The 19086-nt window shown below is 41.0% G+C and overlaps 1 protein-coding gene across 2 annotated transcripts in view; it reads left to right on the top strand.

Annotated features, from left to right (window-relative positions):
• The window catches only part of LOC134949280 (cytochrome P450 2C23-like), an 88688-nt gene extending 70568 nt beyond the window's left edge, over positions 1-18120 (top strand). For both annotated transcript variants that reach the window (XM_063937776.1, XM_063937775.1), the window contains exons 7-9: positions 2449-2636; positions 17617-17758; positions 17905-18120. In XM_063937776.1, the coding sequence (XP_063793846.1) occupies positions 2449-2636; positions 17617-17758; positions 17905-18086 (512 nt within the window). In that variant the 3' untranslated portion in view covers positions 18087-18120. The remainder of the gene's footprint in view (positions 1-2448; positions 2637-17616; positions 17759-17904) is intronic.
• The last annotated feature ends 966 nt before the right edge of the window (positions 18121-19086 follow it).

The following is a 19086-nucleotide window of genomic DNA, read 5'->3' as shown; positions in this document are numbered from 1 at the left end:
TGTCACAAGATTTGTTGCATTGATGGTATGTCATGTTGTCGGAATGTTTTCTTCCATCAGTAAAACAATTGTTTACAACCAAAAAATTATGTATTCAATATACAGTATGTCGCTCTGCCGCTTGTTTGCGTTGTCTCAATGTGGTTTAATAGCTTAATATTTCCATACTAAATAACTGTGTAAAACTTGGCAGCTTCACCTTGACAGCTGTAGAATATATCTGCGTGCAAACAAACTTATATATATATATATATATATACAGTTGCTGTGGTGCGGCACTCGGCTTGGAAAGAATGATCAGTAGACTGGCGTATATAAAAACGTTTCAGTGCTCCATTTATTTCACTATCATCAGGTTAACCTGATGATAGTGCAATAAATGGAGCACTGAAACGTTGTTTTATACGCCAGTCTACTGATCATTCTTTCCAAGCCGAGTGCCGCACCACAGCAACTGTATGTATATATACTGAGGTATATGTGAGGCACCAGCTGATTATGTTATTTATCGGAGTGCCGGTCTAAGTACTGTGTATATATATATATATATATATATATATACTTCCAGAAAGACGACGGCACTCAGCAGACATCGGTAAATTCGTAAATCAGTGTCAGTTTATTCAAGCCAAACCGACATGTTTCGGCCATGCCCTTCGTCCTCAGGGCCAGAAAGACCACCGGTCACCTACACCCAACCCAGACAGACAGACAGACAGACAGACAGACAGACAGACAGACAGATAGATAGATAGATAGATAGATAGATAGATAGATAGATAGAACATTTTATATAACCTATCATGACTGTAATATCCGTATATAATCTGCTGAGGAAAAAAGTATTTCTCTTTGGAATTTTGGACCAATTCAGATGCGGTCGCAAAGCGGCTATGGGTGGTCATTCCGAGTTGTTCGCTAGCTGCTTTTAGCAGCTTTGCATACGCTAAGCCGCCGCCTACTGGGAGTGAATCTTAGCTTATCAAAATTGCGAACTAAAGATTTGCAATATTGCGAAAAGACAACTCTGTGCAGTTTCTGAGTAGCTCGAGACTTACTCTGCCAGTGCGATCAGTTTAGTGCTTGTCGTTCCTGGTTTGACGTCACAAACACACCCAGCGTTCGCCCAGACACTCCTCCGTTTCTCCAGCCACTCCCGCGTTTTTCCCAGAAACGGTAGCTTTTCTACAAACACTCCCATAAAATGGCCAGTTTCCGCCCAGAAACACCCACTTCCTGTCAATCACATTATCATCACCAGAACAAAGAAAAAACCTTGTAATGCCGTGAGTAAAATACCTAACTGCATAGAAAATTTACTTGGCACAGTCGCACTGCGGACATTGCGCATGTGCAGTTAGCGGAAAATCGCTGCGATGCGAAGAAAATTACTGAGGGAACAACTCGGAATGAGGGCCATTGTACACAAATCAGTTGACGTTTTCTTACTATGCAAGTGTCTGATCTGCAGTGCACATGTGCAGCGAGGGATCTGTGATAGCGGTCACACCGAGGAATTAGTTGCAAAGTGAGTGCCAGGTAAACAGCGTTTGTGGGTGGGACCGGGAAGTGGTCGAATATAAGCAAGTGTGTCATGGCCTTTCAGACAGCATTTTCTGGGCATGCAAAAATTAGCAGTTGTGTGCTTACTTGCTACTGGAGAGTCTTCTGCATCTCTGGACAGCTCGTCAGTCTGCGTGTCTACAGAGGCACTCCGACTCTGTGACATGATCCACTTTGCGATGATGGTATCGAAGTATCAGCAATTAAAAGCTGTCAGACAGAAATAATGTGACAGCTGTGGGCGTACCTATGCTCAGGCTAGCTTCTGGCCATGTTAGCATATAATTTTCAATTGCGTACAGCAAAAGACAGCAGCAGCATTAACAAGAACAACCGCATCTGAATTAGGCCATTTAACATCATGAAGATCTAAATAATTGCAGAATATTATATTGATATTTAGTCATGCACTAGTGGATGCAGTTGACAAATGTGATTAAGTTTCTTGCTGAAAAATATTTTTTAGCAATTTGTGACCCCAAGTGTCCATGTTAAAGTTATATTTTTTTATATTTTATTACAGAAAATGTACAATTATTTATACATTGTTGTTGTATGATTCATAGACACATCTCAGTTCCACAAACACTCTTTTATATTGGTGTTTGAAGAAAAACTGCAGACCCACATCAGTGGAGCAACACGTGCCTCCGCCCAGCTATCCCCACAAAAATTATAAAGTGACACATTAGTGTTTTTGCTTGCTCAATACATGGCTCTACTATAGAACAGCGATTGAAACACATCTTAACATAAATTATTGAACAGATTGTCGACAAATGTGTAAACAATTCATAGATCTTTTACCCCTCTAACTTACAAATGTAATTTGATTGCAGAACAATGTCATTGTGAACACATACTCATTGTTTTAACTTCCAACAGAAAAGATCCAAGATGAAATTGACAAGGTGATTGGCCAGAGTCGCTGTCCAACAATGGAGGATAGGTTTAAAATGCCATACACAGATGCAGTGATTCATGAAATCCAGAGATTTATAGATCTTTTACCACAAGGGGTCCCACACTCAACCAACCAGGATATAAACCTGAGAGGATATCACATTCCAAAGGTCAGTAACCTATAGGCAAGTTATATTATTATTATTATTATTATTACTATTATTATTCAAGTTTCTTATACAGTGCATCTGGAAAGTATTCACAGCGCTTAATTTTTTCCACATTTTGTTATGTTACAGCCTTATTACAAAATGGAATAAATTAATTTCCCCCTCAAAACTCTACACATAATACCCCATAATGACAACTTGAAAAAAAATGTTGGGAGATTTTTGCAAATTTATTAAAAATAAAAAACTAAGAATTTACATGTACATAAGTATTCACAGCCTTTGCTCAATACTTTGTTGATGCACCTTTGACAGCAATTACAGCCTCAAGTCTTTTTTTTTTTGTAAATATATTTTATTGGTTTTCTAATAGGAATAGAGAAAATCAATTACAGTACCGAATAGGCATGAACAAGTACAATTAGGCTAGTGGCTTGCATAGACAATGAAAATCTCAACAGAAAAACAATCTTACCACATTAGCTGGAGGGTTAGGGGGAGATATGTAAAAAAATAAACTCCACCAGCTCATTGGCAGACATAACATAAAATAATACGAGAGTCTAACAATAATCTTCATGGTACGGTACAGTATGAATATATAAAACCCAAAAAAGAGGGGGGAAAGACAAACAAAACAAAACAAAACAAAACACTACAAACAACATCCAGGGGAAGAAGGGAAGGGAGCGGGAGGGGGGGGAAGGGAGGTGAGAAACTGTCAACGGGAATCAGGGGTTCATAACCCTGTCATATATAATATTTAAAATACTTATATAGCTGAGACATATTTAAGAATCGGCAGAGAGATTCCTAAGCAAGTTCCAGGAAGTATTTTCGAATAATTTAAGAATATGATTTTGTGTCTGTATTTCCAAAGTGTTAATAAAAAATTCCCATTTACGGTAAAATTTCTCCACGCCCATATCAATAGCAGGAATAGTAGCCCTTCGCTCGTAATACATTATTTGCAACAATTTTTGTTTGACCTCTGATAGTGAGGGAGAGGAGGAATGAATCCAGTGAATGAGAATAATCTTTTTGGCAATCGTGATAACTAAAGACAATAAACGGAGTTTAAATTTCTTATCGGGACCTAAGTCCCAAGCTTTGAAATTCCCACAGAGACATGCCAAAGGTTCAGGGTGTACATGAGTAGAAACCATAGCATTTATAAACTGAATCACTTTATTCCAAAACCGTTTAATTTTGCCACATTCCCAAACACAGTGAATAAATGTTGCATGTGACATTTTGCATGTAACGCATGCACCGGATTCAAGGGGTGTCATATACCTCCGTTGTGCAGGGGTTATATATGCTCTGTGTACCATCCTAATGTGAACTTCTTGCAGATAGGAAGATTGTAGAAATCTAAGCGTGTTATCATATGAAGATATCAGGTCTGGTAAAAGTTTGATACTAGGCACATCTAAAGACCATTTCTTTAGGGTGGGTTCCCAGTGAGCCGAGGCTGACAAGGAGGCTAAGGAGGTATATAGTAGACTGATTTTATAAGGCACAGAGGAAATGAGCTTAAGCAAGGAAAGGAGCGTGTTCGTTCTATTGTCAGTAGGTGATGGGATACCTAGGGATTGAATGTAGTGACGTGCTTGAAGAAACATATAGAAATGCTGAGCAGGAATGGAGTAACGGGACTGAAGATCCGCAAATGAATATAGACAGCCACCAGGGTCAAATACCTTCGCTATTGAGGCTAAACCTTTTTCCTTCCAATGAAGAAAACCCACATTAGATAGTGAAGGGGGAAAAGCCGGATTTCCCCATAATGCCACATACGGGGAATAGCTGGAGTTACCATGACATTTTTTATTAATATTAATCCAGGTCCGATAAGTATCTATGAATAAAGGATTGTCTTTAATAAATGGAGGAATATCCGCTAATCTGGAGTGTAACAGTGCATTGGGGGAGTAAGGGGCAAATAGAGCAGAGTCCAGTTGATTATCTGTGTAAGAGTTAGTCTCGAGCAACCAGTCACTGACATATCGAAAAAATATTGCGTCCGAATATAAGGCTAGATCTGGAAAACCTAGACCTCCCTCCTTACGGGGCAATCTTAATTTAGCGAACGCAATTCTTGGACGTTTCCCTTGCCATAGGAACCGGGAAAAGAGGGTATTTAAATTTTTGATATCATTAGCGAGGAGTCTAAACGGGAGCATTTGCATAACATAGAAGATTTTGGGAAACAGTACACTTTTTATATCTGCTATTCTGCCTAAGAGGGAAATAGGCAGGGATAGCCAATTGCCTAGGTATGATTTCAGTTTGGCGATGATGGGGGTAAAGTTAAGGGCATAAATGTCCGACAGTGAGGTCGATATATGAATACCTAAGTATTTAAGAGAAGACTGGGCAATGTGGAAAGCTTGAAGAATGGGCAGTGATTGAAAATAAGAGGGCGAGCCACTAATGGGGAGAATCGCTGATTTGTCTAAATTGACTTTGTAACCGGAGACAGAGCCAAAAGAGGAGATGAGGTTTAGGACAGCTGGAAGAGAGGATGCCGGGTTGGAAAGAAAAAGTACCATATCGTCTGCATATAGGGAAACTTTGAGTATTTTGGAACGAATGGTAATACCTTCAATCGTAGCAGAAAGCCGTATAGCAATCGCCAGAGGTTCCATGGCGATGGCAAAAAGAAGGGGGGATAGAGGCCAGCCTTGGCGTGTCCCACGTGAAATGGCGAAAGCAGACGATATGGAACCGTTACAGGAAATTTGTGAGAAGGGGGAATGGTATAGTGTTTGTAATATAGAAATAAAAGCTGGGGGGAAACCAAACCGGCATAAAGCAGTGAAAAGATATTTCCAACTAACTAAATCAAACGCTTTTTCTGCGTCAAAAGAAATTATCAGACTAGGGGGGGTAGAAGGGCTCGTGTGGTGAATCGCTGCCAAAATTTTTCGTACATTAACTACTGAATGTCTTCCTAATATGAAACCGGTCTGATCCGGATGAATAATTTTGGGTAAATATAGTTTCAATCTGTCAGCCAGAATTTTTGTAAATATTTTATAATCACAGTTTAATAAAGAAATAGGTCTATAGGAACCAGGTAGAGATAAATCTTTGCCCTGTTTGGGGAGTAACTTAATAATCGCTGAATTGAAGTAGAGTGGAACCGATTTGGAAGAAATAATACCATTGTAGAAAGCAACCAAGCTTTCCCCAATCCTAGGTAAAAAAATTTTGTAAAATTCCGCTGATAGACCATCTGGGCCTGGGGCTTTCAATGGTTTTGATTGCTGAATAACCCTAGTGACATCTTCTATAGAGACAGGGGCTTCTAGTAGATGAGAGAATTCATCTGGAAATTGGGGAAGGGGTGGAAACGTCCAAGAACTGGGGGGAACCTCATCAGTGGAAGGGGGATCAATATCTTGAGGGTCAGAGTATATGGATTCATAGAAAGTTTTCATAATATCAGTAATCTGGTCGCTCGAGTTTGCCACAGAACCATCATCTCGACATAGCGGGTGGACCAACATAGGTGGTTGTGAACCTTTCAGGAGATTGGAAAGGAGACGGCCCGTCTTGTTTCCAAACTTATGAAATTTATAGTTAGTGGAAAAAAGGGAGCGATCACTTTTGATTTTAAAATATTCATCAAAATGAATTTTTGCAGTGCAGTACACCGACTTATTGGAAGGGGTAGGGTCCGACTTAAAGGACTGATAAGATTCCGTCAATTTAGACTGTAAATCAAGATACATGGCGGCTAAGCGTCTATTCTCAGCCGCCAGGTAGGAGATTATGACACCGCGGAGGACCGCTTTGCCCGTCTGCCAAAACAAAAGTGGGTCCGAAGTTTCACAATCAGCATTAGCATGTTTAAAGTCCATCCAAGCGGATTCTAATTTTTGCCGGAAAAAAATGGACTGGGACAAATAATTAGGGAATTTCCATAATCTATAAGGGCCCTTGTCTACTGTAGTTTGAAGCGATAACCATACTAACGCATGGTCAGATAAGGTTCAATAACAACATCCTGCACTTTGGGGAATAAGGAGGAAGATAATAAAATAAAATCTATGCGGGAGAGTGTCTGGTGAGCAGCAGAGAGGCAGGTGAATTCTTTGTTTATTGGGTTCATAGCTCGCCAAACATCAATCAAGCTGAGTTGCTTGGAAAGCGCTGGTATACCCAATTTAGGGAGCGAGGTGGGAGTCTTTGAAGTGGAGGATCTGTCAAGAATCAGGGAGGAGATAAGATTAAAATCTCCCAATAAAATCAGGGATTTTGAGCTATGTTGTAATAATTTGGTCAGTAAATTGCTAAAGAAGGATCTTTTATAAACATTTGGGGCATAGATCGTGCAGAGGGTATATGGGGAGTTATTGATTACAATATCAGTAATCAGGTACCGCCCTTCCGGGTCAATAATTGAATTAGAAATAGAAACGGATAAGGATTTTTTGGCCAGTATAGCTATGCCTCGGGATTTAGAGTTATAAGGTGCAGCAAGTAACAATCTCCAACCTAGTGTTTGCAGTTTCAGGGATTCAGTGTGAGTCAAATGTGTTTCTTGGATACATATGATATCTACCTTCAGTTTGGAAATATAGGTAAGAATCTTGCGTCTTTTAGCCGGGGAGTTAATTCCTCCGACATTCCACGTGCCTAAGCGTACAGACATTTAAGTGATAGGTGAGTAATGCAGGAACCAGTTACGAACATCCCCACTTGACCTGTCAGATGAACAAAATATGGAATGGGGGGTGGGAGAGGAGACAAAAGGGAAGAGACAAACACAAACACGGGATGACATAGAATGAGAAAAAACATAAATCTGCAACGTCAAAACCAGTACCATTCTAATCATGGCAAGTGTTTGATGAATCTAATAGCAAAACACAATGGGTGAGATAAGCCTCTAAAAACTGAATCAATGTGAAAAATAAGTAACTAGGCCTCAAACTCAGGCAGAAAACATATTATCAGTAGTATACCTGTAATATTAGAAAACAAGGTATACTTGCATAACAATTCGTAGTGACTTTTTAACGAAGGGATGCATTTTTCAATGGAAAAAAGAAACAAAGAAAAACAATGTATTAGAACAAAGCAGTGTCCACATGAACTGAGAGGAGGTCAGCGAGTAACCGGAGGAGTATCTGCAATATCCCCTTGGGGCGTAGAACGACTCTCTTCCGCCAAGAAAGCCTCTGCATCAGCGGGAGTGTTGAAATCCTTGTAAGAAGAACCATCAAACAGTCTCAGTTTGGCTGGGTAGATCAGGGCAAATTTACGTTGGTCTGCCACTAAGCGGGAGCACACTGGGGAAAAAGCCTTACGGGCTCAAGATTATTCCACTGAGAAATCTTGAAAAAGGTATAACTTCGATGACTCCCAGGGAATAAATTTTTTGTTGCAGGACGCTGACCAGAGCAACTGTTTATGTAAGTAATTAAGACATCGAAACAGGACAACTCGAGGGCGGGTAGACGTAGCTGCGGAATGTTGACCCACTCTGTGAACTCGTTCAATGATGAGATCACGACATTCAGATGCGATTCCTAAGAGGGTTGGAAGAGTATTACGAACAAAATGAGCTAGAGCCGGGACCTTAACTGCTTCCGGGAGCCCCAATAGTCAAATGTTATTTCTCCTGGACCGATTTTCAAGGTCATCTACCTTGTTCCAAAGATAGTAGGTGTCCTTTTCCAATTTGGGAACCACTTGTGTGAGATGCGAGACGTCTTGAAACAGGGTACCGACCCTATGTTCCGTTTCAGCAAGCCAGTGGGTAAGGTGTTGCAGTTGAGAAGTTATATCTGAAACTGCTTGTGAGAGTAGCGGCCCCATGGTCGCCTTAATAGCATCTACCACATCATTATATGTAACATACGAGTCCTGAGGGGCTACCGATTTTTTGGCGGCAGGAGATAATGCAACGATAGCAGAGTCCGAAGACATGTTGGGGTCTGCCCTTCTCTTTTCCTGGCGTGGTTGAAGAGGTTGTGCGGAGGCAGGAGGCGTAAGATATTTTTCCATATAAGCAGCCACCAGGACAATATTATATTCAGGAAAAAAAAAGAAAAGAAAAAGAAAAACCCTGATAGGCAGTAACAGTGACAAGTGGAAATGTCTCTACTGGAGTAAGTAAGATGAGGCCGGTGAGCGAGGCTATCAGCTCATTGCGTAAATAAAATCACATTGCAGAGTACCTGAGTAGATATTCCTGTGAGATGGGCTTTAGAAGCATATGTAGATATACGAATAATACAGAAGAACACAGTAACAGCCTGACCAGCAGCGCTGCCAAGGTCTTCATCCAGTACAGAGAATTTCTGAGGCAAATTGTGGGTAATGCAAAAACTATGGTAATGCAAATCACAGGATCCAGGGGGGGGTTAATGTGAAAGATGACAGGCTTCACATGTAGCTACAGACCGGGAGTATTGGGGAACAGCAGGGGGTGCACCCAGATAATATACTGAAGAATAGCTTATGACTTCCAGCAACATGTAGAAATAAGCCCCAGTAATGTAGGTAGCAAGACAAGAGGTTAGGGAGAGGATCCAGCAGGAATGAGTAAAGCTAACAGTCCAGCAAAGTGTTCCCAGACTAGGCTGTAATGTAATGTGCTGGGGAGAAAATGGCAGCCGCAGCTATACACAGCCTGAGTGCAGCAGAGCCTGTCTTGTCTCTCACCTCATGTGATGTGCCAGCAAGGTGGTCTGTGCAGGTCATCAGGCCAGGAGAGAAGGCAGGCAGTATGTCTGTTAGGCTCTATTCAGAGCTGGCGTCCGCGGCTCCGTTCTCCCGCGATTCCCGCCGTGGAGCTCAGCCGGCGGGCCGGAGCGGATACTCGAGTCCCCGGATTTTCTGGTAGGGAAGACCGCAATCCGGAGAGACCCTTAATAGCATCTCCCGGCGTCGCAGTTCACCCCGCGCTGAATCGCCGGTGGTGGTAGGTGATGAGGACGCCTGGCAGAGCGTGTTTTAAGAGGGGAAAGTGGGTAAAAGAGGGTATAAAAAGGGTAGCTGTTCAGGAGCTCACTGGAAGTGCAGCTATTCCCTTTCCCGGTCAGGCCACGCTGCCCTCCTCAAGCCTTTTTTAATAAGATGCCGCATGCTTGGCACACCTATCTTTAGCCAGTTCCCCCCATTCCTCTTTGCAGCATCTCTCAAGCTCCATCAGGTTGGATGGAAAGCTTCAATGTACAGCCATTTTCAGATCTCTCCAGAGATGTTCAATCGGATGGAAGTCTGGGCTCTGGCTGGGCCACTCAAGGACATTCACAGAGTTGTCCTGAAGCAACTCCTTTGATATCTTAGCTGTGTGCTTAGGGTCATTGTCCTGCTGAAAGATTGCACCAGTCTGAGGTCGAGAGCACTCTGGATCAGGTTTTCACCCAGGATCTCTGTACATTGCTTCATTCATCTTTCCCTCTATCCTGACTATTCTACCAGTTTCTGATGCTGACAAACATCCCCACAGCATGATGCTGCCACCACCCTGTTTCACTGTAGGGATGGTATTGGCCTTGTGATGAGCACTGCCTGGTTTCCTCCAAACATGATGCCTGGCATTCACACTAAAGAGTACAATATTTGTCTCATCAGACCAGAGAATTTTGTTTATCATGGTCTAAGAGTCCTTCAGGTGCATTTTGGCAAACTCCAGGTGGGCTGCCATGTGCTTTTTACTGAGAAGTGGCTTCCGTCTCGCCAATCTACCATACAGGCCTGATTAGTGGATTGCTGCAGAGATGGTTGTACTTCTGGAAAATTCTCCTCTCTCCACAGGGAATGCTGTAGCTCTGACAGAGTGACCAATGGGTACTTGGTCATCCCCCTCACTAGGGCCCTTCTCCCCAGATCGCTCAGTTTAGATGGCCGGACAGCTCTAGGAAGAGTCCTGGTGGTTCCAAACGTCTTCCATTTATGGATGAAGGAGGCCACTCTGCTCATTGGGACCTTCAAAGCAGCAGATTTTTTCTGTACCCTTCCCCAGATTTTCTGTACCCTTCCCCAGACGGATAGCTGAGGGGTATAGCTATATTCACATCCAAGTCTCCACCTATAGAAGTTATATCCATACAAGCTGGTACTTAAGGTAGATATCTGCTGGTTTCACTATACATCTATAATACAGGTTGATTATCCCATATCCAAAATGCTTGGGACCAGAAGTATTTTGGATATCGGATTTTTCTGTATTTTGGAATAATTGCATACCATAATGAGATATCATGGTGATAGGACCCAAGTCTAAGCACAGAATGCGTTTATGTTTTATATGTACCTTTTACACACAGCCTGACGGTCATTTTAGCCAATATTTTTAATAAATTTGTATATTAAACAAAGTTTGTGTACATGCACACAAATAATTTATGCTTCGTTCTTATACACTTTATAGACACATCCTAAAGGTAATTTAATACAATATTTTTAATAATTTTGTGCATTAAGCCATCAGAAAACAAAGGTTTCACTATCTCAGTCTCATTCAAAAAATTCTGTATTTCGGAATATTCCTTATTTTGGAATATTTGGATATGGGATACTCAACCTGTACTGCCTACACCCTATGTTCCATATATGCACCAAACAATTTCTCAAAACATTTTTTTTAAAGAATATTTAGACTCTTGCTCACTCATGTTTCCAGCAATTTAATTTTGTGTAGAGATTTTAATCTGAACTCTCTCATACTACCTTAGACGGGTCTGTTACTAATAGGGTTTACAGATTTGTTCCCAAAATAGGTATCCCTTTTTTATTGAAATCACTACATTTAGTTGATGTATGGAGAGCTTTGAAGCCAACACGATGTGACTATACTTTCGGCGGCACACCACACCTTATCCCGCATTGATTACATTTTCATAACCACAACCCTTTTTTCTCATGTAAAGAATACTGATATTGAACCTATTCTACTTTCTGACCATTCCCTAATCAGTGTCACCCTACAGTCAACTAAAAAAGTGTCACCTTAGAAATCTTGGAGGTTTCCTGCCCACCTTGTTCATTCATCATTCATCCAAATTTTACACATATTTGGAAACAGCCTTTAATAATTATCACTTTCATAATGAAGACCCTTAGCCTCAAACCCCCCTCTTCATTGGTTAACAGCGAAGCCAGTATTCAGAGGCGCTATTCTGTCCTTTGAGACAAAATATTGTAAACAAAACTCATGTTCACTACAATCCATTTTGAATGCAGCTGCGAGGCTAATCTTCCTTGCCAGACATTCATCGTCTGCAGATCCGCTCTGTCAGTCCCTCCATTGGTTACCGGTATTCTACCGTATTAAATATAAAATACTTTTACTCACATACAAGGCTATTAACCAAACTGCACCAACATACATCTCTTCAGTCATCTCAAAATATCTCCCTACCCGACCTCTCCGCTCTGCACAAGACCTACGTCTCTCATCCACACGCATTACTTGTTCACACTCAAAATTACAGGACTTTATCCGGGCTTCACCCACTCTGTGGAATGCCCTCCCACGCACAGTAAGACTCACCTCTAGTCTCCAAACCTTTAAATGTTCCCTGAAAACCCACCTCTTCAGACAAGCCTATCAAATTCCAGACCCACCCACATAACCTTCAGTGCTTCCCTATCTAATTACATCCTCTGTAGAGTATTCATAACATCACATATCTTGACTTTCTTTAGTCTCACACCCTCCTGACACTTGGATAACTTTGTGGGGTATCATCATACAACCCATTAAGAACCTAGCAATCTGGTGGACCATTATGCAATAGGTAGCATCAATCCTTGTGTATCTATGCCTATTTCCCTATAGATTGTAAGCTTGTGAGCAGGGCCTTCCTACCTCTGTCTGTCTGTTTTTACCCAGTTTTGTTCTATTACTGTTGTTCTAATTGTAAAGCGCAACGGAATATGCTGCGCTATATAAGAAACTGTTAATAAATAAATAAATAAATGTTCATATATCACTCTTCAAGAGTCTTTAACTGAGGCATATTCCACTTATATACAACACCCTACCTCTACTAATAGAGCTTTGTATTTAAAAGCCAAGTCTATTTTAGACAACCTCCTTCAGAATATGACAGATAAGCTGCAATTCACATCCAACTACCATTTTTATAAGTTAGGTAATAAGTCCAGCTAATTACTTTCCAATATCTTAAATAGTACTAGGCCTCCCATGTCTGTTAGTCCTTTAGACATGTTGATGGTTCATTAACCTCTAACGCACAAATATCACAAGTAATGAGTGAATTTTACACTAACATATATATTAATCCCCTCTGACTTCAGCTATTACTCCCACTCCTTCCTCTCCACTTCTCAATACACAAAAATTGCAAGATTTGTGGGACAGGCTATCATACTCTCAACTACCTGAAGAGTTTACCTCTTCCCTCACAGAACAGATCACATTAGACAAAGTTTTAAAAGCTCTCAAGTCATTAAAAAGCAGCTAAGGCTTCTGGTCCTGATGGATTCTCTGGAGATTTTTATCAAATGGTCCCAGATCGTATTGCCCCCTTATTAGTATCGGTATTTAATTTTATTCTATTAAACAAACACCTTCCCCCACACTTCAATTCTGCAACCATCAAAGTTCTTCCTAAGCCTGGAAGGGTTGTTTCAAAGCTTGGATCATATAAGCCAATTTAATTGCTAAACTGTGATTACAAGTTATTGACAAAAATTTTAGCTAAATACCTTAACCCTATCCTTCCTCCTATAATCCATCAGGACCAGACAGGCTTTATAACTGGCAGACACTTGGTTCGTAATGTACGTAAGATTTTAGCTGCCACCCAAGTCCTTTACTCAGAGAATTGCTCAGAATCTCCTAATGTAATTCTTACAATGTTGAAAAGGCATTTGTGCTTTAGTCCCATCTCTTTTCCACGATGGTCAAATTTGGTATTCCCCAGTCTTATATATCATTCAAGCAAACTATATACACTGACCCTACATCTCAAATTGCTTGTAATGGTTTTCTTTCCTCTACCTTCCTGATCAAAAGAGGGACAAGAAATGGTTGTCCCCTCTCCCCACTCCTCTTTGCTATCGCAATTGAACCCCTTACTTTAGCCCTTCGATCCTCTCTAGAATACACGGGTATATCGATAGCAAACTTGGAACTCAAACGTGCCCTCTTTGCAGACGGCATGCTACTTTTCTTCACAAATTTCCTCTCGTCTATAGCGGTTATTATGGATATTATAGATTTGTTCAGTCCCATTTCTGGATACAAAATTAATGTTAGCAAGTCAGAAATTCTTCCTATCACATCTTTATACCCCACGATTTTGGCACACCATACAATATCTCAATTCATTATCCAGCATTCTCACACCAAGTATCTATGCATTCTAATCACCCGTGACCCACATAAAATCTATAAGACTCATTTTACCCCCTTAATAGCTAAAATTATGAATCAACTGGAATGTTGGACCAAACTACCACTCTCACTTCTCGGAAGTAGCAGCGGTTCTAAAAAGTGGGGTATTCCCTACATTTTTCTTATGATTTACAAATGTTACCCTGCTCCCTACCTAAATCAGATATTTGTTCTATTAATAATCTTACAGTATGTCATCATTCTTATGGAATGGGAAAAAGCCAAGAATGTCTCTATCGAAACTTACTTGATCTTAATTTAAGGGGGGTCTCAGTATTCCTGATTTTCAGATGTACTTCTGAATGATTCATTTCCGTTATATTACAGTCTGGCTTCTAGACAAATTGACTTACACAGATCTAACTTTAGACAAATCTATATTTGAACCTTATTCTTTGAGTGCTTTATTACATACTCCTCTCAGGCGTACTTATGATGCTTGGATCCAAATAAAGAAAAAGCTTGGTAGGGACTTCAGAATATTACCTTTTCTTACTATTTGGGGCAACCTGAATTAACCCCTCACTTCAAAGCTCCGCTTTTGTAGGGTGGCGCTGTAAAGGACTGGATATAGCCACGAAGTTGTTTGACCCAGGAGGCTCCATATTCCCATTCAAAGTATTAAAAAACAAATACCAACGTTTGAAATATCATTTTGTTTTTTAGGTACCTACCGGTCTGTCTCTGTGTGGGGTCATTCTGACCCAATCGCACGCTGCAGTTTATTGCAGCAATGCGATCGGGTCAGTACTGCGCATGCGCCGGCGCATGCTAGATGGACAGCCGTCATTGCCTAGCGATCGCCTCTGCTTGGTTGACAGACAGAGGCGGTCGTTGTGCGGGAGGGGGCTGGACAGCGGCATTAAGCCACCATTATGGGACGCGGTCCGGCCAACACAGTCGGGGCTGGACCATTGGGGGGTGTGGGTCGCAGCGGCTGTGTGACATCACACGCAGCCGCTGTGACCCAGGCAGCAAAGATGTTCTCCCAGCCAGCCGCAGGAGCTGTGCTGGCAAAGAGTTACTCCTCAAATGCAAACAAATACATTTCTTATGTAATCTGCGCTGATTAATCAGTATATTAGCAGCAAATACACTTTCAGGGAATTTCACTATATTTCCATTAATACATCTGGAGTATTGCCAATTGTCTGTTGTGATTTTGGTGAATAAAAAAGAAGATCTACCTACTAGGAGGGTTGTAATCAGAGTGAATTCAGGCTATGTGTATATTTTTTCAGTGTAAGCGCAATTGTAAATTTTCAATAATTTTTTCCTGAAATGCAAAAGCATCGCTTTTGCACTTCTGCGGGGGGTGGGTGGGGGGGCGTCACTGACATGCGGGGCGGACTAGCCCTGTGCTGGGCGTCCCCCCGCATGTTTGAGTGCCTGATAGTAGCTGTGCTAAATTTAGCACATCTACGATCAACTCGGAATGACCCCATATATCTCTTCTCTAATTTCATTTATAGTATCCCCTCATAACCCAGACCCTCTCACTTCCCTTTCCATAGTCTTATACACACAACCCTACAAAACTCACCATTTATATGGCATTCTCCTTAATACATCAGTAGACTCCACTCTACATTCCCTAACTGCATTCCCTAACACTAGCATGCAATGTAGACGTACCGGACATCATAGATTCAAGATTTTATTAAATCACTTCTCCCCTACTATGAAAGTTCTTTAATCAGCATATATGCAAGAGGTCCTCTTCAAGACGATTTATAGAATATATATATATATATATATATAGCCCCAGCTCAATGCAAATATATGATTCAAGATGAATCAGGAGAGTGTTATAAGTGTAGGAGAAAAGTGTTAAGATTCATAAATGAATTGATTTCTGTTAACCTATCTCCTGACCCTCTAGCCTGTCTATATATAAACTTCAAAAACTGGAAGCTTGCAGCTAACAAATCTACTATTATTCCTCTTCTTACAATTATCTTAACAGTAGCAAAAAAACTTATCTTGAGTCGTTGGACTGTTAAAACTGCCCCATCTATATGTGAAGTGAATAGCAAATTACTACAATTATTAATGTTTGACAAACATTCTCTACTGATGACTGCATCTCTATCTATTGAGAAATATTATCTAAATGGGGCAAGTATATTGAAACCCTTGACGCACAACATTAAGTTCAAATAATGCATTTGATATAATCTGGTTAAATCTGTGTGTTGAATACCTTTTGCCACTGTTTACATCCTCTACATTAATCACATACTCTGTCAGTGATAATGTCTCTAAAATATATCATTTTGACTTTAAATGTTACACTTTTTCATGACTTGGACCCTTTTTACTGTGATACTTTCACTATAAGTACCGATATTGCTCTTATATAGACATGCACTCATCAATGGAGCGTAATAACAATTAATGACTAAACTTCAGCACCTTTATCAATACCATGTTAGGTTTATATGATTTATCTCTACAGGAGCGTAGCAAATTTTGTAGCTAATGTTTCATGATTTGATACTTGACAGTTTCCTCTGATTCCATTATTAGACGGATTACTAATGCCTTCTCATATACTCATATACTATGTACTTAGAATCCTTAACTACTTTCCCTTCTCCTACCTCTCCTCCCCCCTTCCTTTTGTTTTATCCTTGTTCAAATCAATGTCTTCTAATTAGGAAGTGTCCGGTTTATATGTTGTACTCTATATATTTTCTGCAAGGTTTGTTCTACTGAATATGTATACTTTTGTGCCTTGTTATTATGACTGTTGGTGGATATATGTAATCTACTGATGTTTATTAGATGTATGTATCTTTGAAATTCTTACATTGATTTTTTTTTTTGTGAAAACCTAATAAAATCTTTAAACAAAAAAATTACAGTCTTCAGTGCCTCTGCCCCGCCCCTTCCCAGACCCGTTTATCCCACATAACTACTCACCATCCTTTGGGAGTGGGACAGGTTCACATGCTGCAGGCGATGGGCGGTGAGGTTTGGTCCGTGCAGCGCGGTCAGATGGTGTCAGACTATGCAGTGAGACCTCTGACTTCACGTCATGCTGCGCAGTGCGCACAGCAAGGAACAGTGGGAGCAGGAAGGAGGGAGCTGGGCAGTGTCTGAGCCTCCTGAGGAAGCACAATGCTGCCTGGGATTGAAAGAACAGGGGGCTTTCTAATCCCTATATCCCCGGGATTGGAAACTCCAATTCCTGGATTGAATCCTGGACAATTTTAGGCCTAAATCCTGGGGATCTCGCCAATCCTGACCCTGGGATTGGCCACCCTTTTGTTGACATTCTGAATGTTGACATTCAGATCATGTCGATATTATGCTGTTGCTTTTCTGAATGTTGACATTTCAAAGTCAACATAATGACTACATACCCCCTAATACCCTACAGCATGTCTCTGAAAGCCTTTGTTCCTCTGTTATAGCATTTCTCTGAAGGCCTCTGTTACCCTATTCTACTCCACTATCTTCATGGTATGTAATACTGGAACTTTTCCATCTAGTATACAATTCAATATAAAGTTATGTAAATACTTTGTTAAACAGGGAATGTTTCAGTAGTGATCTTCCTGACAAAGCTGTGTTACTGTTTTCTAGGGTACAACAGTATTCTCCATGTTAACCTCCGTCCTGAAAGATGAAAAATATTTCAAGAATCCACAGAAATTTGATCCAGGACATTTCTTAGATGATCAGGGCAATCTAAAGAAAAATGAAGCCTTCATACCCTTCTCTATAGGTGATATTCAGTACAGTGTTTAATATATAATATGTATAGAACAATACTGAAGTTGCAGTATTTTCCTAAGAGTTAAATATAAATGCCCTCTGTTGAATTTTTTTATTACTCCTCACATTCCCATTTTTTTTTTGTTGCTCTGACAGGTAAGCGAATCTGCTTAGGAGAGGGTCTGGCACGCATGGAGATTTTTCTATTCCTCACATCCATTTTGCAAGTGTTTGACCTGAAATGCAACATGGAACCTGAAGATATTGACATCTCTCCTGTACCCAACAGAATCATCAATAATCCTCAACCTTACATGCTTTCTATGAACAAACGCTGATCCAGTACCTTACAATAAACAGATTCATATAGTATATTTGTTACACAAGACAATTATTTTACTTGTGCATATCTCACAATTTAGGCCTTCATTCAGTAGTGATCCCTTATGCAATCTCCTGCACAGGTTCCCAATTATCATGAAACTGCGCAGACGCAGGCCCCATTTTGTGCGTGTGCAGAATGTTCCTGTATGATCGCAGGCAGCCCTCCATAAGCATCTGCCTGATTTGACAGGCACAGCTATTCAGGGGGTGGGGTGGGAACGGCCAGCGTTGCTAGCAGAGGCGTATCTGACCTAAATGACACCTGGTGTGGAACCTCGAGTCATTCTGCGCACCAATGGCTCGAGTGGGGGTGTGACTTCACATGAGGGCCTGGCTTTGCAGGAGGGGGCGAAGCCAAGATTTGGAAGGGCAAGGTCAAGATTTGTGTCTATAAATGCAGCTCCCTTGATCTCATAAGGCCCTTTGCGATGGCTATCCTGTGTAAGCTGAGGCTTACTCAGCTGGCCATTTGCGGGGGAACATCACAACCATCGGTCACAATGTTGAACCCAGGCTGCAATACCGGTCACAGGGCTGGGTTTGCAAATGCAGCAAGGTGGTGTTTCATGCTTCCTGCTACTGCATTTGCATTTAGAGCAATAACATTTGCAGAGCTGCTGGCATTCAGCTTTGCAAATGTGATCACTGCCTTAGGCTATAAAATAATTATAACCAGGTCATTAAAGAATACTATTGGCATGATTCAGTTCAAAGACAGTTGAATAGCGCTGGGAATAAGCTTCCGGGGCTATTGAATACATCACCCTGTGACACCCAATGATGTGCTTATTTCTGCCCTTAGCACGTTGGAAACAGTGTTTTGCCGGGCACTTACTGTAAGTCAGAGAATACCAGTTCTCCCAACAAAACACCCTGCTTAGTCCTGGAGAACGGGCATTCTCCAACTTACCACTGCGCTGTATTGCATAGCCCTGGTAGTGAATGCTAATTTTT

This window comes from Pseudophryne corroboree, chromosome 8 (genome assembly GCF_028390025.1).
Source record: "Pseudophryne corroboree isolate aPseCor3 chromosome 8, aPseCor3.hap2, whole genome shotgun sequence".
NCBI classification, from domain to species: Eukaryota; Metazoa; Chordata; class Amphibia; order Anura; family Myobatrachidae; genus Pseudophryne; species Pseudophryne corroboree.
Note: the sequence above shows the minus strand (reverse complement) of the source record. Positions and strands in the feature narration are given on the sequence as shown.